The sequence below is a fragment of the Hemitrygon akajei genome, chromosome 5 (genome assembly GCF_048418815.1).
Source record: "Hemitrygon akajei chromosome 5, sHemAka1.3, whole genome shotgun sequence".
Taxonomy (NCBI): Eukaryota; Metazoa; Chordata; class Chondrichthyes; order Myliobatiformes; family Dasyatidae; genus Hemitrygon; species Hemitrygon akajei.
Window position 1 is genome coordinate 4411995 of NC_133128.1, and position 21621 is coordinate 4433615.

Genomic DNA, 21621 nt, shown 5'->3' on the forward strand with positions numbered 1-21621 from the left:
CTTATCTTAAGTTCAACCCAGAATTGAGTATCTATGCAGCAAAAAACAAGCACAGATTTCACATGCTAGGCCGATCATGTCATTTTGTAAGAAAATGTTTGTTTTTCCAAAAAGGCCAGTATAAAATTTTGTCTTATTTTTATTCATATTGCTTGGCTTATAGTTTTTAGCACCTTTACCATTCAACATTGTCAATAAATTTTCCAGCTGTAAATAGCATAATTAAAATCAATTCATAACCTTTATTTAAATTCAATCTACCAGGCCTACCTTTAGAAAAATTAAATCCCATTTTGGCTTAAGCCAGTTATTTTACAGAAATTTATTATGTTTACCTAATGAGTTTTTAAAATTTATGTAAGGGAAAGTGAGAGTAATTTCAAGAAAGATTGAATTGGCTAAAAATTCATTTTCTACTCAAAAGAGCTTTGACAAATATTTTTGGATTAGTATATCTACAATTTACTGATCACGCTCACATACCGTGAGCTGTAGATATATTAACTTTTATGCAAGGGTTCCCCAAAAGGTTAGAGAAAGGCTGCTCTAAAGACTGCTGTGTGTGAAAATCCCACGAGATCAGCAATTTCTAAGATACTCAAACCACCCTTGGCACCAACAATCATCACATTTCTTCCTCATTCTAATGTTTGGTCTGAACAACAACTGAACCTCTTGACACAAAAATACAACTGCAGATGCTGTGGATCAAAGACCATGTCAGCATGCTTTTATGCATTGAGTTGTTGCCCCATGATTAGCTGATTAGATCCTTGCATTAGCAAACAGGTACGACTACGTTGCGAAATTAACAAGGTGTTAATCGTGCCACATTGTTCCGTGGCGGTACAGTGCAACAGTCGGCCCTCCTCATCTGCGGGTCCCGCATGCGCGGATTCAACCAACCGCGGATCGGGAAAACCCCAAAGTTCTCTCCAGCACTTGTTGTTCGAGCATGTACAGACTATTTTTTCTTGTCGTTATTCCCTAAACAATACAGTATAACAATTATTTACATAGCATTTACATTGTATTGGATATTATAAATAATCTAGAGATGATTTTAAAGTACAAGCAGTCCCCGGGTTATGAACGAGTTCTGTTCCTGAGTCCATCTTTAAGTCGGATTTGAAGTCGGAACAGGTACATCCGGTATTATTTAGCGTCAGTTAGTCAAACGTTTGTCTTAGTATTGCTTAGTAATAATTGTAGCTTTCATCGGGGCAGGGCCTTTCACATGCTGCATTAAAATTGTTCCAATCATTGACCGAGTGTAGCCGATGGTGTTTCACCTCTTTCTGATCGCTTTATTACTTCCACTTTATTTTCAATTGTGATTGTCATTATTTTCATGAACAGAAACAGTGCAGATTCAGAGCTGCGCCGCCGGGTCCTAAGACCACCGCACTGAGACAGGGTAAATAAGGGACTTGTGCATCCGTGGGGGGGGGGGGGGCCCGGAACCAATTCCCCACAGATAAGGGGGGCCGACTGTACATTGAAAACCTACTGTCAGTTACAGTATAAAAAGCAAGTGGTGCAACGAGTACTGGCTCGATTGGCTGGTTAGGTACGTGTGTTAACGAGCAGCCATACGGAACACTGAGTGCATGTTCCAGTGACCATGTGTTTGGAGTTTCAGGATTTGAGGAACAGTTACTGTGAACGGTGATTGGGAGAAATCATGACCATCTATCTTCAGCTTGTGTGTCCGCCCTGTGCAGGGTAACACACGCTGCCTCATTATCTCAGGAACAGACCCCATTCAGAGTATGCAAGCTGAGCGGCACGGGGACGAGCCAAACGCATCCTTGTCTCACCTGTGAAGATCAAACGCCCTCACCGTGCCGTCCAGAGAGGCACTGACCACAACAAAGCCGGTAGAGTTGAAGGTAACTGCGGTAACGGAGCTGGTGTGTTCACTAAACGTCACAATGCAGAAACCGCTGCTGGTATTCCAAACCTTCACCTAATGGGAGAGATAACGTGGTCAGACCACCGAAAACACCAGATGTTTACTCCTCTCCAGACGCTGCCTGACATGCCGAGTCTTTCCAGCATCTTGTGTGTGTTGTTCAAGTCTTACAGCCTCTACAGAATCCCTCTTGGTTATAGTTATCACTTCACATTTTCCTCTCTTACATCTATTTCTCAACCCTTGTCGTGCACACAATTAAGAGAAGATCTGCAAATGCTGGAAATCCACGTAACACACACAAAATGGCTCAACTGTACTTTTTTTCCATTGATACTGCCTGGCCTGCTGAGTTCCTCCAGCATTTTGTGTTTGTTGCTCAAGACTTCCAGCCTCTGCAGAATCTCTCATACTGGTAAAATCAAAGCTTTTTATTTCATAGATTGTCACTTGTATCAATTCAATTAACATTAGGGTTAGGGTTCAGACCTGATGAAGGGTCTCGGCCCGAAACATCAATAGTTCATTGCTCTCCACAGATGGTGCCTGACCTCCCGAGTTCCTCTAGTATTTTGTGTGCTGTTGCTCAAAATTACCAGCATCTGCAGAATCTCTTGCGCACCAACAAGGTGTAAGGAAAGAGTTAAATTAGATTTTTCCTTGGATGTTTAACACAAAATGGAAGTTTGTCAAATAAAGCAGTTTCAGCTTGGAACGTGTGGGGATACTTGCAGGCTGTGTAGGTTGTTAATGCATTTCACAATATTGTTTTGATGTACATGTGATTAATAAATCTAAATCCCAATGTGATGATAATCTGGAGATATGCATGCACAAACATCCTTGAGATGAGATTCAGGTGAAGGTTGTTTCTTCCTTTCAGACCCGTTGCCTGTCACAGACCATAAGAAATAGAGAAGAATTAGGCCATTCAGCCCATCAAGTTTGCTCTGCCATCCATTGTGACTAATTTATTATCCCTCTCAACCCCACTCTGCCTTCTCCCTGTGATCCAATGCCCTGACTAATCAAGAACCTATCAACCTTTGCTTTAAATATACCCAATGACAGTCTCCACAGCCATCTGCGGCAACAAAATCCACATATTAACCACCATCTGGCTAAAGAAATTCCTCATCTCTGTCCTAAATGGACATCCCTCTATTCTGAGGCTGTGCCCTTCGTCCCAGACTCGCCCATCCTCTCCACATCCACTCTATTTCAATATTGAATAGGTTTCAATGAGATTCTTCCCTCATCCTTCCGAACTCCAGCAATTACAGCTCCGAGCTGTCAAACATTCCTCATATGTCAACACTTCCATTCCTGGAATCTTTCTCGTGAACCTCCTCTGGACCCTCTCCAACGCCAGCACATCTTAAGGGCTGATGTGGGGTGGGGCATCAAGGTTACAGGGAGAAGGCAGGAGGATGGAGTTGAAATGGCAGAGCAGACTCGATGGCCTCATTAGACCATTTATGGTCAAACAAGGGCGTTCAGGAGTCCAACAGAGGCGCATGGATGCGGAGGTAGACTCACCTTGCCATCGTCACCCCCCGTGACGATGTACTGGGCATCGGGAGAGTAAGACAGCGTAACCATGTTGTTGAAATGTCCCTGCTGCTTCAGCACGTAGCTCTCACTCTGCCACTCCCACACCAGCAGCTGTCCCAGACCTGCAACACAGGCAAAGGCTCTCACTCTCACTCTCCGCCTGGGCGCCCTCCAACCTGATGGTATGTTCAACTTCCAGTCATTTTCCCCTTCCCCTTTCCTTCTTCTATTCTCCTCTCTGGTCTCTTATCCCTTCTCCTCACTTGCCTATCGCCTCCCCTGGTGCCCCTCCCATTTTCTCCTATCAGACTCCTTCCCCTCCATCACATCCCTCCCTCCCTCACACACCTGGTCTCACCAGTCACCTTCCCCTCCCCCCACCTCATCCCGGGTTCTTCCCCTTCCCTTCCAGTCCTGATAAGGGTCTCGGCCTGAGATGTCAACTGGCTAGTCCTTATAGATGCTGCATGACTTGCTGAGTTCCTCCAGCAATTTGTTTGTGTTGCTACAATCAAAGGCTAAAAAGCTGGAACATGTACGGGAAACTTGAGGGGGAGGTTAGTGAGGGTGTGAAACGAGCTGCCAGTGGAAGTGGTGGACGTGGGTTTGATTTCAACACAGGAGAAATTTGGATGGGTACATGGAGGGAGGGGTACGGAGGGCTGTGGTCCAGGTGCAGGTTGATGGGACGATGCAGATTAATGGTTTGGCAGAGACTAGATGGGCCAAAAGGGCATGTCTGTGCTGTAGTGTTCTATAACTCTAAGAAAATGCAGGAAAATGGGACTGAGGGATAGTAAATAGTTGTTCTAAAATGCAGCCCCTCACACCTCCCTGATGAAACTCCTTTAGAGCCAAACACAGGCAAATAGGACTATCTTCCATGGCACCTTGGTCAGTATGGATGGGATGGGCCAAAGGGCCTGTTTCTGTGCTGTATGACTCTGTAACCAACCCACTTAGCCACGAAACAACAAGCTTTATGCCTCTTCCCTGATTTCTGAAAGATTCCAAAAACTCATTGCTTCACAATCACTTGTTATGCGTGATTGAACCAAAGAGACATTCAAACGAACAGTGATAGAGGTCTATAAGTGAAGGGAGAAACAAAAGGCTAAGATATTAAGATGGTGCTGAGCTTGTGGTCAGATTTTATACTCATGGATAAGGAAAATTCCATTCAAATGAGAAAGCTCTTATCCAAATAATGCAGCACCAACAGAAGCTTCCAGAATCATACTTTGCATAAACACTAGGCAGAGCACACTAAACTTGCATATACATCCCGTGGCCACTAGGAGGCATATTAAACTGTTATGTACATATAAGTAATTACATAAAATACAAGCAATTAATTGTTAAACTGCCCCAAAAAAATAATTAAACAGTTTAATCTAAGAATTAAATAATCGGAACCAACAAGTCCCACCACAAGGAATCCAGAAACAACACAATTCCCCAAGGAGTTTGTGGACCACCCATTGGCTCGGGACCCTTGGTGTTCCCAACTACAGCCAATCCAGAATCCTGGTCAGTGCTGCTCTCCAGTGTTTGCTCAGTGGAAGAGAAGCAGGATTGCGTTTGTCTAAGGCTGTGATGATGAGACTGCGATATGCTTGTTCTTGTCGACAACATCCCAGGCACCATCAATGGACAGGACATGACATTCAGGATCTTGGACTATATACCGTAGATTCCGGACTACAGAGCGCACCTGATTAAAAGCCGCTGGCTCTAATTTTAGAAATAAAATCAATTTTTTAATTGTAAAGGCCGCACCGGATTTTAGGCCGCACCGCTACTTTTAAATATACATACGTATCGGTAACACAAATTACGTTGCATATACTTTTTTACTGAACAGCACGAACAACATTCCAATATCTCCTAGCGACTGGTAAAAATATATAGACTGCAGCCTACCAGGAAAAGTTATTGATCGCCTTTAACTTAAAAGCAGCGTTTTCGCTCGGGTCTGATGAGCTCGCGTAACGCGATCGGGTCTAATCGGGTCTGATGAGCTCGGGTCTGACGCGCTCGGGTCTGATGAGCTTGGGTCTGATGAGCTCGGGTCTGACGCGCTCGGGTCTGATGAGCTCGCGTAACGCGATCGGGTCTAATCGGGTCTGATGTGCTCGGGTCTGACGAGCTCGAGTCTGACGCGCTCGGGTCTGACGAGCTCGGGTCTGATGAGCTCGGATCTGACGCGCTCGGGTCTGATGAGCTCACGTAACGCGATCGGGTCTAATCGGGTCTGACGCGCTCGCGTAATGCCCCCACCTTCCCGTATATATCCCACAAGACGCGTCGAAACCGGGTGTGACGTCATAGCATCCCAGGATGTAGTACAGAAAACAAATATAGTTAAAACACTTCTAACTTTAACTAACAAATGAATTACTAAGCGAAAATATTATAAACTAAGTAACTGCCATAAAGGCAGCACAATGCTTTTCTTCGAGTGTTTTCCATGTTGATGAGGGTGAGTACAAATGACTGATTTACAATAATTTAATTGTGAAAGTGCGCTTGATTTATCGTACAATTTCATTGGACCTCTGTGAACTACTCATCAATTTTATTGGTCTACTGTTACGAGGCAAAATGTTTACGAGGCGGCATGAAAAAAAACCATGTATTAGCCGCTCTGGATTAAAGGCCGCAGAGTTCAAAGCTGTTCAAAATGTGGGAAAAAAGTAGCGGCTTATAATCCGGAATCTACGGTATCTTTTTTGTGTATTTTGTGCTATATATGCCTTGTGCTGTGTGACTGTTGGTTCTGTTCTGCACCTCGGCATCAGAGGCACGCTGTTTCATTTGGCTGTGTTCATGTATGGCTGAATGATAATTACACTTTCCTTATAGCATGGAAAAGACTCTTCCAGCCCCCCAGCAACCTCGATAACTCAAACCTAATCCTGGGATTTACAGTGACTGATTAACCTACCCGATAGGTCTTGGGACTGTGGGAGGAAACCGGAGCACCTGGAGGTAACCCACACAGTCCAAGGGGAGAATGTACAAAGACTCCTTACAGAATGGCACCAGAATTGAGCTCCGAAACACCTCATAGTGTCACACTAATCGCTACAGCACCAGGGCAAAAAGAAAAACAGCCCAGAAACCGTGGGATGGGTGAGAAGGGGGAGAGACGAGTAGAAAACACCTCACCTGAGCTTCCAAATGCAATCCAGTCCCCGGAGCTGTTGATGGAGATGGACTCGATCCTCTGGTCTGAAATACTGGAGACAAGATGGGGGTCATGTGGCGGTTCAGCAGCCTGACCCTGCAAAGGGAGACTCCACTTCACCCCTCTCCACCCCTACAGGAGGGAGCCTCGATTTCTGACCTCCCCCACACCTCAGCACTCATCTCCCTCACCCACTTCTCCGCACCACCTACCCCCAGGAAAGAGCCTCAACTTAGCAAGAATTATAGAATATATTCTTAATTCTATAATTAAGTTATAATATACAGTTCTGCTCAAGGACGAGCATCGAGGCTTTGGAGAGGGTACAGAAGAGGTGTACCAGGATACTGCCTGGTTTGGAGGACATGTGCTATGGCTGGACAGGTGCAGAAGATGCTGCCTGGATTAGAGAGCATGTGCTATAATGAAAAGTTAGACAAACTTGGGTTGTTTTCTTGGGAGTGGCAGAGGCTGAGGGGAGATCTGATAGAGCTTTATAAGACTATGAGAGGCAGAGATTATGAGAGTAAACATAGAACCAGAAAATAGGTGCAGGAGTAGGCCATTCGGCCCCTCGAGCCTGCACCGCCATTCAGTATGATCATGGCTGATCATGCAACTCAGAACCCTGTACCTGCTTTCTCTCCATACCCCCTGATCCCTTTAGCCACAAGAGCCATATCTAACTTCCTCTTAAATATATCCAATGAACTGGCCTCAACTGTTTCCTGTGGCAGAGAATTCCACAGATTCACCACTCCCTGTGTGAAGAAGTTTTTCCTCATCTCGGTCCTAAAAGGCTTCCCCTTTATCCTTAAACTGTGACCCCTCGTTCTGGACTTCCCCAACATCGAAAACAATCTTCCTGCATCTAGCCTGTCCAATCCCTTTAGAATTTTATATGTTTCAATAACATCCCCCCTCAATCTTCTAAATTCCAGCAAGTATAAGCCTAGTCAATCCAGTCTTTCTTCATATGAAAGTCCTGCCATCCCAGGAATCAATCTGGTGAACCTTCTTTGTACTCCCTCTATGGCAAGAATGTCTTTCCTCAGATTAGGGGACCAAAACTGCACATAATACTCTAGGTGCGGTCTCACCAAGGCCTTGTACAATTGCAGTAGAACCTCCCTGCTCCTGTACTCAAATCCTTTTGCTATGAATGCCAACATACCATTTGCCTTTTTCACCGCCTGCTGTACCTGCATGCCCACCTTCAATGACTGGTGTACAATGACACCCAGGTCTCGTTGCATCTCCCCTTTTCCCAATCGGCCACCATTCAGATAATAATCTGTTTTCCTGTTCTTGCAACCAAAGTGGATAACCTCACATTTATCCACATTAAATTGCATCTGCCATGAATTTGCCCACTCACCTAACCTATCCAAGTCACCCTGCATCCTCTTCATAACTAACACCGCCGCCCAGCTTCGTGTCATCTGCAAACTTGGAGATGCTGCATTTAATTCCCTCGTCTAAATCATTAATATATACTGTAAACAACTGGGGTCCCAGCACTGAGCCTTGCGGTACCCCACTAGTCACTGCCTGCCATTCTGAAAAGGTCCCGTTTATTCCCACTCTTTGCTTCCTGTCTGCCAACCAATTCTCTATCCACATCAATACCATACCCCCAGTACCGTGTGCTTTAAGTTTGCACACTAATCTCCTGTGTGGGACCTTGTCAAAAGCCTTTGAAAATCTAAATATACCACATCCACTGGCTCTCCCCTATCCACTCTACTAGTTACATCTTCAAAAAATTCTATAAGATTCATCAGACATGATTTTCCTTTCACAAATCCATGCTGACTTTGTCCGATGATTTTACCGCTTTCCAAATGTGCTGTTATCACATCTTTGATAACTTTAATAATTCCCCAGTTTTTCTCTCCCTCCTTTTTTAAAAAGTGGGGTTACATTAGCCACCCTCCAATCCTCAGGAACTAATCCAGAATCTAAGGAGTTTTGAAAAATTATCACTAATGCATCCACTATTTCTTGGGCTACTTCCTTAAGCACTCTGGGATGCAGACCATCTGGCCCTGGGGGTTTATCTGCCTTTAATCCCTTCAATTTACCTAACACCACTTCCCTACTAACATGTATTTCCCTCAGTTCCTCCATCTCACTAGACCCTCGGTCCCTTACTCTTTCCAGAAGATTATTTATGTCCTCCTTAGTGAAGACAGAACCAAAGTAGTTATTCAATTGGTCTGCCATGTCTTTGTTCCCTATGATCAATTCACCTGTTTCTGACTGTAAAGGACCTACATTTGTCTTGACCAATCTTTTTCTTTTCACATATCTATAAAAGCTTTTACAGTCAGTTTTTATGTTCCCTGCCAGCTTTCTCTCATAATCTTTTTTCCCTTTCCTAATTAAGCCCTTTGTCCTCCTCTGCTGGACTCTGAATTTCTCCCAGTCCTCAGGTGTGCAGTTTTTTCTGGCTAATTTGTATGTTTCTTCTTTGGACTTGATACTATCCCTAATTTCCCTTGTCTGCCACGGTTGCACTACCTTCCCTGGTTTATTCTTTTGCCAAACTGGGATGAGCAATTGTTGTAGTTCATCCATGCGATCTTTAAATGCTTGCCATTGCATATCCACTGGCAACCCTTTAAGTATCATTTGCCAGTCTATCTTAGCTAATTCACGTCTCATACCTTCAAAGTTACCCTTCTTTAAGTTCAGAACCTTTGTTTCTGAATTAACTATGTCACTCTCCATCTTAATGAAGAATTCCACCATATTATGGTCACTCTTACCCAAGGGGCCTCGCACGACAAGATTGCTAACTAACCCTTCCTCATTGCTCAATACCCAATCTAGAATGGCCTGCTCTCTAGTTGGTTCCTCGACATGTTGGTTCAGAAAACCATTCCGCATACATTCCAAGAAATCCTCTTCCTTAGCACCCTTACCAATTTGGTTCACCCAATCTATATGTCACTCATTATAACTACTGTTCTTTTATTGCACGCATTTCTAATTTCTTGTTTAATGCCATCCCCAACCTCACTACTACTGTTAGGTGGCCTGTACACAACTCCCACCAGCGTTTTCTGCCCCTTAGTGTTATGCAGCTCTACCCATATCGATTCCACATCCTCCAGGCTAATGTCCTTCCTTTCTATTGCGTTAATCTCCTCTCTAACCAGCAATGCTACCCCACCTCCTTTTCTTTCCTGTCTATCCCTTCTGAATATTGAATATCCCTGGATGTTGAGCTCCCATCCTTGGTCACCCTGGAGCCATGTCTCTGTGATCCCAACTATATCATATTCATTAATAACTATCTGCACATTCAATTCATCCACCTTGTTACGAATGCTCCTCGCATTGACACACAAAGCCTTCAGGCTTGTTTTTACAACACTCTTAGCCCTTATACAATTATATTGAAAAGTGGCCCTTTTTGATTTTTGCCCTGGATTTGCCTGCCTGCCACTTTTACTTTTCACATTACTACTTTTTGCTTCTACCCTCATTTTACACCCCTCTGTCTCTCTGCACTTGTTCCCATCCCCCTGCCACATTAGTTTAAAGCCTCCTGAACAGCAGTAGCAAACGCTCCCCCTAGGACATTGGTTCCAGTCCAGCCCAGGTGCAGACTGTCCTGTTTATACCGGTCCCACCTCCCCCAGAACTGGTTCCAATGCCCCAGAAATTTGAATCCCTCCCCCTTGCACCATTTTTCAAGCCACGTATTCATCTGAAATATCCTCCTTTTTCTACTCTGACTAGCACGTGGCACTGGTAGTAATCCAGAGATTATTACCTTTGTGGTCCTACTTTTTAATTTATCTCCTAACTGCCTAAATTCACCTTGTAGGACCTCATCCCGTTTTTTACCTGCTGTAAAGTACTGTAGAGTAGACAGACAGTATCTTTTTCCAAGGGTTGAAATGTCTAATACCAGAGGACATGCTCTTAAAAGGTGAGAGGGGGTAATTTCAAAGATGTGAGAGGCAAGTGTGTGTGTGTTGTTTTGTTTTTTTTTACACAGAGAGTGGTGGCTGCCTGGGGTGGTGGTCGAGGCAGAAACATCAGAGACTTTTAAGAGACGTTTAGATAGGCAGACGAGTGTGAGGAAAATGGAAGGATATGGACATTGCGTAGAGAGGGGATTAGTTTAGTTGAATTATTAATTTAATTGTATTTAACAGTAGGCTTGTTCCTGTGCTGGACTAGTCTACGTTCTAACTTGCAACCTGAAATTAGCAACCAAACCACCTGCCTCTTCACACCCGCCCCCCACCCCCACAGGACAGAGCACAGCTCGAGCTCACCCCCCCCCCCCCCCCCATGGGACAGAGCTCAGCTCGAGTTCACACCCACCCCCCACCACACCACATGCCCCACCTGAGGGAGTGGATGAGATTGAATTCAGGCAGTTCGTGCAGATGGAAAATGCCCGAGGCGAAGCCGGTAACCAGCAGGTGAGTTTTCTTGTCGTAGGCCGCAGCTGTCAGATCGTTGAAGTCATTCTCTTTGTTGAAGAAATACCTTCAAAAACAGGAGATGTCACTTGGAGAAGGGGGTGAGGAGAGGTTGGAAACAAGAGCAAGAGAGGGGGAGAGGGGGAGGGACGGAGGAGACAGGAGAGAGCAAGCCAGAGTGGGAGGGTGGGGGGCTCAAATGTAATGGGTCAGGAGGGAGAGAGCAAGCCCACAGTGGGGGGTAGGGGGGCAGAGGGCAAATCTAGACCGGGGAAGGCAAAGAGCATGTCTAGAGCTGGAGACGGAGTGAATGAATGGTAGGAGGCGAGGGGAGGCAGGAGAGAGCAAGTCCAAGAGTGGGGGATTAACGGTAAGGAGATACGGAGCACAGACCAGGTCTACCGCAGGAGACGGGGTGAGGGAGAGTGGGAAGGTGAGCAGGGGATAGAGAACAGATCCAGAGCTGGAGTAGGAGTGACCGAACGGCAAGAGTGGGACGGGAGGTACAGAACGTGAAGGGAATACTTAACAGAAAGGGGTAGGGGGAGAGACCAAGTCTACAGCCAGAGAGGGGGCGAATGAACAGAATGGGGCAGTGAAGGGAGAGTGTGTCAAGAGTGGGAGAATGGGGTAAGGGAGTGAGCGAAGGATAGGGTAGCGGGGTTGGTCAGGAGGGATTCGGCAGATGGGCAGGGGAAGGGAGAAGGGCAAAAATAGATGGACTGAGACAGATGAAAGGGACAGGGACAGAGGGATCCCGGGACAGAACGAGGGAATGTGCGGAGATCTGTATCCAACCATCTCTTACTTCCCAACCCGGGAATATTTCACTTTTCCGGCCCTCTCCTGCTCAGACTCCGATTTCCCACGGATGACGTCAGCCTTCTGGTCCTGCCCTTCCTTGTCCTCTACAGAGTCTTTGCGATCAGCCTTGGCCTTGGGAACAGGTGCCAGAAGTCCTTCCGGGTCTGTATCACACTGCCACACGCACAGTGTGGCGTCACAGCTCAGAGTGTAGATCTGTGGCAGGAAAACTCCACTAACTATTCGCAGAGAACACACCCCATTCTCACCGGGTGACACACAGTACACACCCCATTCTCACTGGGTGACACACACAGTACACACCCCATTCTCACTGGGTGACACACACCACACACCACACACCCCATTCTCACTGGGTGACACACACCACACACCCCATTCTCACCGGGTGACACACACACCACACACCCCATTCTCACTGGGTGACACACAGTACACACCCCATTCTCACCGGGTGACACACACACCACACACCCCATTCTCACTGGGTGACACAGTACACACCCCATTCTACTGGGTGACACACACCACACACCCCATTCTCACTGGGTGACACAGTACACACCCCATTCTCACTGGGTGACACACACCACACACCACACACCCCATTCTCACTGGGTGACACACACCACACACCCCATTCTCACCGGGTGACACACACCACACACTCCATTCTCACCGGGTGACACACAGTACACACCCCATTCTCACTGGGTGACACACACCACACACCACACACCCCATTCTCACTGGGTGACACACACCACACACCCCATTCTCACCGGGTGACACACACCACACACTCCATTCTCACCGGGTGACACACAGTACACACCCCATTCTCACCGGGTGACACACAGTACACACCCCATTCTACCGGGTGACACACACACCACACACCCCATTCTCACTGGGTGACACACAGTACACACCCCATTCTCACCGGGTGACACACACACCACACACCCCATTCTCACTGGGTGACACACAGTACACACCCCATTCTCACTGGGTGACACACACCACACACCCCATTCTCACCGGGTGACACACCACACACTCCATTCTCACCGGGTGACACACAGTACACACCCCATTCTCACCGGGTGACACACAGTACACACCCCATTCTACCGGGTGACACACACACCACACACCCCATTCTCACCGGGTGACACACAGTACACACCCCATTCTCACTGGGTGACACACACCACACACCCCATTCTCACTGGGTGACACACAGTACACACCCCATTCTACTGGGTGACACACAGTACACACTCCATTCTCACCGGGTGACACACAGTACACACCCCATTCTCACCGGGTGACACACAGTACACACCCCATTCTCACCGGGTGACACACAGTACACACCCCATTCTCACCGGGTGACACACACCACACACCCCATTCTCACTGGGAGACACACAGTACACACCCCATTCTCACCGGGTGACACACACCACACACCCCATTCTCACTGGGAGACACACAGTACACACCCCATTCTCACCGGGTGACACACAGTACACACCCCATTCTACTGGGTGACACACAGTACACACTCCATTCTCACCGGGTGACACACAGTACACACCCCATTCTCACCGGGTGACACACAGTACACACCCCATTCTCACCGGGTGACACACAGTACACACCCCATTCTCACCGGGAGACACACAGTACACACCCCATTCTCACCGGGTGACACACAGTACACACCCCATTCTCACCGGGAGACACACAGTACACACCCCATTCTCACCGGGTGACACACAGTACACACCCCATTCTCACCGGGTGACACACAGTACACACCCCATTCTCACCGGGTGACACACAGTACACACCCCATTCTCACCGGGAGACACACACCACACACCCCATTCTCACCGGGTGACACACAGTACACACCCCATTCTCACTGGGTGACACACAGTACACACCCCATTCTCACCGGGTGACACACAGTACACTCCCCATTCTCACCGGGAGACACACAGTACACACCCCATTCTCACCGGGTGACACACAGTACACACCCCATTCTCACCGGGTGACACACAGTACACACCCCATTCTCACCGGGTGACACACAGTACACACCCCATTCTCACCGGGAGACACACACCACACACCCCATTCTCACTGGGTGACACACAGTACACACCCCATTCTCACCGGGTGACACACAGTACACACCCCATTCTCACTGGGTGACACAGTACACACCCCATTCTCACTGGGTGACACACAGTACACACCCCATTCTCACTGGGTGACACACAGTACACACCCCATTCTCACCGGGTGACACACAGTACACACCCCATTCTCACCAGGTGACACAGGACACACCCCATTCTCACCGGGAGACACACAGTACACACCCCATTCTCACTGGGTGACACACAGTACACACCCCATTCTCACTGGGTGACACACAGTACACACCCCATTCTCACTGGGAGACACACACCACACACCCCATTCTCACTGGGTGACACACAGTACACACCCCATTCTCACTGGGTGACACACAGTACACACCCCATTCTCACCGGGTGACACAGTACACACCCCATTCTCACCGGGTGACACAGCACACACCCCATTCTCACCGGGAGACACACAGTACACACCCCATTCTCACCGGGTGACACACAGTACACACCCCATTCTCACCGGGTGACACACAGTACACACCCCATTCTCACCGGGAGACACACAGTACACACTCCATTCTCACTGGGAGACACACAGTACACACCCCATTCTCGCGGGGAGACACACACCACACACCCCATTCTCACCGGGTGACACACACCACACACCCCATTCTCACTGGGTGACACAGCACACACCCCATTCTCACTGGGAGACACACAGTACACACCCCATTCTCACTGGGTGACACACAGTACACACCCCATTCTCACCGGGTGACACACACCACACACCCCATTCTCACCCGGTGACACACAGTACACACCCCATTCTCACCGGGTGACACAGTACACACCCCATTCTCACTGGGTGACACACAGTACACACCCCATTCTCACCGGGTGACACACACCACACACCCCATTCTCACCCGGTAACACACAGTACACACCCCATTCTCACTGGGTGACACAGCACACACCCCATTCTCACTGGGAGACACACAGTACACACCCCATTCTCACCGGGTGACACAGGACACACCCCATTCTCACTGGGTGACACACAGTACACACCCCATTCTCACCGGGTGACACACAGTACACACCCCATTCTCGCTGGGAGACACACAGTACACACCCCATTCTCACCGGGTGACACAGGACACACCCCATTCTCACTGGGTGACACACAGTACACACCCCATTCTCACCGGGTGACACACAGTACACACCCCATTCTCGCTGGGAGACACATAGTACACACTCCATTCTCACTGGGAGACACACAGTACACACCCCATTCTCGCTGGGAGACACACAGTACACACCCCATTCTCACTGGGTGACACACACACAGCAGATGAGACCCAATGGTCACACGGTTTCAAGGTCATTATGGAAAAGGACAGGTATGGTCCATGGGTTGAGATTCTAAATTAGAGGGACGGCATCTTTGAAAGGATCTAGCAAGTGTGGACTGGGATAGCTTGTTTCTGTGCAAAATTGTACTTGGTAAGTAAAAGGCCTTCAAATGTGAAATTCCGAGAGTACACAGCTTGCGAGTGTCTGTCAGAATAAAAGGCAAGGATAACAGAATTAAGGAACCTTGGTTTTCAAGAGATATTGAGGCTCTGGCTAAGTAAATGAGGTACATAGCAGGTACAGAACAAACGAGGTACTTATGGAGTATAAGAAATGCAAGAGGGCACTTAAAGAAATCAGGAGGGCTAAAAGAAGGCTTGAGGTTGTCCTAGCAGGCAAGTTGAAGGAGAATCCTGAAGACTTCTTCAGATGTATTATGAGCAAAAGGATAGGAAGGGACAAAGTTGGTCCTCAGAGTGCTCATATATGTGTGGAACCGAAAGAGATGGGGGAGATTTTGAATGGATTCTTTGCATCTGTATTTACTCGGGAGAAGGACACAGAGTCTATAGAGGACAGGCAAAGTGGCAATGAGCTCATGGTCCCTGTACAGATTACAGAGGAGGTACTTACTGTCAGGGTGGATAAAACCCCAGTGTCTGACAAGGTATTCCCTCAGATTCTACAGGAGGCAAGTGTAAAAATTGCTGACTCCCTAGCAAAGATATTTAAAGGTGAGGTGCCAGAGGGTTGGAGGATAGCCAATGTTGTATCATTGTTTAGGAAAGGCTTAAAAAAAAACACCAGGAAACTATAGGCCAGTGAGCCTGACATCAGTTGTGGGGAAGTTTTTGGAAGTATTCTAGCAGACCAGATATACAAGTAGCTGTTTAGACATGAACTGATTAATGGCTGTGTGCATGGTAGGTCATGCCTCGCCAATCTGATAGTTTTTCAAGGAAGTTACCAGGAAAGTTGATGAAGTCAAGGCAGTGGATGTTGTCTACATGAGCCTTAGCAAGGTATTTAACAAGGTCCCGCATGGGAGATTGGTCAAAAAGGTTCAGTCGCTAAGCATTCAAGTTGAGGTAGTAAATTAGATTTGACATTGGCTTTGTGGGAGAAGACAGATATTGGTAGTAGAGGGTTGCCTCTCTGAGTGGAGGCCTGAGACTAGTGGCGTGCTGCAGGGATCGGTGCTGGGTCTGTTGTGCTTGTCATCTGTATCAACAGTCTGAATGATAATGCGTTAACTGAATCAGAAAGTATACGAATGAGACCAAGATTGGGGGTTTCGTGGACAGTTAGGAATTTTACCAAATCCTGTAGCGGGACCTTGACTAACTGGAAAAGTGGCAGATGGGATTTAATGTGAGGCGATGCACTTCGGTAGGACCAACCAGGGGAGGTCTTACACAGTGAACGATAGGGTACTGAGGAGTGTGGTAGGACAGAGGGATCTGGGAATACTGGTCCACAATTCATTGGAAGTGGCATCACAGTAAATAAGGTTGAAAAGAAAGCTTTTGGCACATTGACCTTGATAAATCAAAGCACTGAGTACATCATGTAAGATGTTACTGAGGCCACTTTGGAGTATTATGGCAGTTTTAGTCACCTCCCTACAGGAAATACATTAATAAGTTTGAAAGGGTACAGAGAAGAATTACAAGGATGTTGCCAGAACTCGAGGACCAGAGTTATAAGGAAAAGTTGAATAGGTTAGGACTTTATTCCCCAATTCCTCAGTATGTAGAAAATTGAAAGCAGATTTAATAGCGATATACAAAATTACGAGGGGTATAGATTGTAACTGCAAGCAGGTTGGGTGAGAGAACAACTAGAGATTATATGTTAAGGGTGAAAGGGGGAAGCTCTTCACTCGGAGGGTGGTGACACTGTGCAACATGCCGCCTGTGGAAATGGTGGAATGGGATTGGACTGCAACAATTAAAAGAAATCTGGATAGGTATGTGGATGGGAGGGTATGAAGGCCTATTGGCCGACTGCTGGTCAATAGGACTAGGCAGATTAATGGTTTGGCACAGACTAGATGGGCAGAAGGTCTGTTTCTGAACTGTAGCATCTACGGCCAGGAAGGCAATCCATGACCAGTGAAGGCATGACAAAGCACAGATGTCACGGTCACCCACTGCAACTGAGGACGACCCCAGTTCATTCTGATTATTTATACCACTCGAATCGGGCTTCCAAAGTCAAGAGAGTGGAACTGCCCCGTGCAACGGCTTTTCCACTTGTAAAACTCTCCCACAGGTTTCCAGTCACCGTCAGACACGACACTGAATCACAAGTACTCACATCAAGACTGCCAGCTTCGAAGAAGCATCCAACAATTGCGTCCTTGTGCCCACCCAAAGAGTAATAGATGAGGTTCTGCCACCGCTCTGCTCCGAACACCCAGGTACTGCTGTCCAGACTGCCCACAGCAAAACACCTGTAACGCACGTCACCATCACCACAGGCAGCAACACAACCATCAGCTCAAACTGTAATACAGGCAAACCACAGGCTGACTCCCCAACATCGCACTCCCCGCAAAGACACACCAGCACATAGATTCTGACTGAGGGAGGGTCACACTGTGGAAGGGGCATTACTGAGGGAGGTTCACACTGTGGGAGGGGCATTACTGAGGGAGGTTCACACTGTGGAAGGGGCATTACTGAGGGAGGGTCACACTGTGGAAGGGGCATTACTGAGGGAGGTTCACACTGTGGAAGGGGCATTACTGAGGGAGGGTCACACTGTGGAAGGGGCATTACTGAGGGAGGCTCACACTGTGGGAGGTGCATTACTGAGGGAGGTTCACACTGTGGAAGGGGCATTACTGAGGGAGGGTCGTCACACTGTGGAAGGGGCATTACTGAGGGAGGGTCACATTGTGGGAGGGGCATTACTGAGGGAGGGTCACACTGTGGGACGGGCAGCTTCTCGATGTCAAGGTGATAGTGGAATGAGAGTGTACTGACTACCCACACGACTTGAGGGTTTTTCTGGTCACCATTGTCTGCGGGAATTCACACCACATCAACCAGCTAATGAGTGACCAGTGGAATCGCGCTGGGCAGGGTGTAGATGTGGGGAACCGCTGCGAGTTTCCAGTCTCATCTTACTTGGAGTCCTCAGTCCAGTCGATGCAGGTGGTCTCGTCATAGGGTCCGAAGTAGGACTTGTCCAGAACGAAGGGGTTGAATTGGCGGGACTTGCCGGGCGCATGGTACATGAGCGCAACATTCTCCTTGGTCACCACAAATTTCCTGGTAGACAACAAAACATTTACACTTTTTAAAATCGATTTTAAATTTTAAAGTTGAGGTGGAAATTTATTTTCATGTAACTGTACACGTGTACACAGCTAAACAAGACAATGGTTCTCAGGGTCCAAGGTGCAAAACAAACAGAACATAAAACCACAAACAGTACACAGATCATAAACGGCACACAGGCCGCAAACAGACAGCACCCAAGCCATGAACAGTAGTGTCAGAAATCTCAGAGCCTGAGGGAAGAAGCTGTTAGCCATAAATCCTTGTTCTTACACTGAGGTACCGTCTGCCTGTGAGCTGGAGGTCACAGAGACTGAGGGATGGATGGGTGGATCCCTGACAAAGCTGAGGTCTCTGCTTCTGGTATATATCCTGTCTACCGATCCATAATGGCTGGTCAGGCAACTGCTCTGCCCATGCCAACAAGAACCTGTGGAGAGTCGTGTCACATCACTGAACGTAGCCTTCCCTGTGGAATGTCAACACTTCTCAATGCCTCGGTCAAGCAGCCAGGATAATCAAAGACTCACACAGCTGAACATTCTCCCCTTTCCTCTTCCCATCAGGCAGGAGATACAAAATCCTGAGAGCACATACCACCAGGCTCAAGGACGGTTTCTCTAGGAGACTATTGAATGGCCTAATATGATAAGCTGGACTCGACCTCACAATCTATCTCCTCACGATTTTGCATCTTATTGTCCACCTGCACTGCATTTTCTCTGCAGTTGTTGGACTTTGTTCTGCATCCTGTCATCGTTTAAGAACATGGAACAGTACAGTTCAACCCATAATGTTGTGTCAACCTCTTAACCTAATCTAAATTCAATCCAATCTTTTACCTGTTACATCACCCTCCATTTCTCTGTCATCCCTGTGCCCATCTAAGAGTCTCGTAAATGCCCCTAATGTATCTGCCTTTACCACCACTCCTGGCAAATCATTCCACACACACACTCCCTTTCTGTAAAGAAATGTACCTCTGACACCCCCCTAGACTCTCACCCGTCACCACCGGAAAGTAAAGATCTGATCTGATCTGTGTGAACAGTATAGGAGAACAATAAACCAACTCTTCCTGTGTTGTGACCAGACATTGCACGATACTCCAAGTTTAGTAACACGTCACAGCTCCCAGATTAATACTGACTGCAGTCAGGAAAAGATTCATTCATTTATTTTTATTTAGAGAAAAGAGTGTGGAACAGGTCCTTCTGGCTCAAAGGGTTGGAGCAACAGGAACCCAGCTATTTAACTGTAGCCTAATCACAGGGCATTGTGGCGCATGGCCAAGTGGTTAAGGCGTTGGACTAGCGATCTGAAGGTCATGAGGTCGAAGGCAGCATGTTGTGTCCTTGAGCAAGGCACTTAACCACACATTGCTCCAGTTGAAAATGGGTACCGGCAAAATGTTAACCTTGAGATAGACTGGCGTCCTATCGGGGGGGGGGGGGGGGGGGGGAGTCTCGTACTCTCAGTCACTTCACGCCACGACACTAGCATAAGCACCTGCCTGATGAGCCAAGAAGGCTCGGGACAGACTTTAACATCATAGCGCAACTTACAATGTCCAATTAACCTACTAACTGGTAGTCTTTGGACCGTGGGAGGAAGCCCAAGCGTCCCACAGGGAGGTCACACATACTTCTTACAGAGAATGGCAGGACTGAACTCTGAACTCCAATGCCCTGACTACCACGGCCCCCTACCAGAGCAGGCTGACTGCCAATCAGCCCCCGAAGATGTGTATCCCCCTACAATCATCATTTACCAGCCCCAGATACCGAGTGAATTCCAATCTCGGACTGCTGCATGATTCGACACCACGGGGAGGTCAGGGAGTGATGGCCCCCAGATGGGAGGGGGCTCAATCCCTCCACGCTGGAACTGCAACGAGGGTCTCGAGCTCTGACGTTGAATGAGGGTGAGGGGAGAGTTTGGTGAGGAGTCAGGGCACTTACCTGCCGTCGGGAGAGAAGGAGACACAGTGCACTGGAGCATGGAAGTGGAAATGATGCAACACTGCCTTCCGCAACAGACTGACCAGCACGGCCGCACCCTCTACAAGAGAACGGAGACGGGTTAGACCCACGAGGGGTTAAACAGACTGACCAGCACGGCCTCACCCTCTACAAGAGAACGGAGACGGGTTACACCCACGGGGGATTAAACAGACTGACCAGCACGGCCGCACCCTCTACAAGAGAACGGAGACGGGTTACACCCACGAGGGGTTAAACAGACTGACCAGCACGGCCGCACCCTCTACAAGAGAATGGAGACGGGTTACACCCACGGGGAATGGAGAGTTACAGACTGGCACAGGGTTGGCTCCAGAGGAGATCACCTCATTGGTCTTTGCAACTACTACATACACATTCTCACCCATGGGCTCCCCATCCCAGCACCACCACCCTTCCCTTCCCCTATCAGTGTCTGGCTCACCTGCAACGTGCCTCTCCCATACAGGGTCACCTGCAACGTGCCTCTCCCCCACGGGCTCACCTGTAACGTGCCTCTCCCCTACGGGCTCACCTGCAACGCGCCTCTCCCCCACGGGCTCACCTGTAACGTGCCTCTCCCCCACGGGGTCACCTGCAACGTACCTCTCCCCTACAGGGTCACCTGCAACTTACCTCTCCCCTACGGGCTCACCTGCAACGTACCTCTCTGCTACGGGCTCACCTGCAACGTACCTCACCCCTACAAGGTCACCTGCAACGTGCCTCTCCCCCACGGGCTCACCTGCAACGTGCCTCTCCCCTACGGGTTCACCTGCAACGTGCCTCTCCCCTACAGGGTCACCTGCAACGTGCCTCTCCCCTACGGGCTCACCTGCAACATGCCTTTCCCCTACGGGCTCACC

The 21621-nt window shown here is 48.2% G+C and overlaps 1 protein-coding gene across 2 annotated transcripts in view; it reads right to left on the bottom strand.

Moving 5' to 3' along the window:
• The window catches only part of pwp2h (PWP2 small subunit processome component), a 59618-nt gene that overhangs the window by 28411 nt on the left and 9586 nt on the right, over positions 1–21621 (bottom strand). For both annotated transcript variants that reach the window (XR_012098861.1, XM_073044755.1), the window contains exons 4-11: positions 20717–20816; positions 18603–18746; positions 17788–17923; positions 11913–12124; positions 11028–11171; positions 6641–6711; positions 3455–3591; positions 1821–1969 (exon numbers count right to left, since the gene is read on the bottom strand). Coding sequence is in view for 1 of the 2 variants with exons in the window: in XM_073044755.1 (XP_072900856.1) it covers positions 1821–1969; positions 3455–3591; positions 6641–6711; positions 11028–11171; positions 11913–12124; positions 17788–17923; positions 18603–18746; positions 20717–20816 (1093 nt within the window). In the remaining variant the exon portion in view is untranslated. The remainder of the gene's footprint in view (positions 1–1820; positions 1970–3454; positions 3592–6640; positions 6712–11027; positions 11172–11912; positions 12125–17787; positions 17924–18602; positions 18747–20716; positions 20817–21621) is intronic.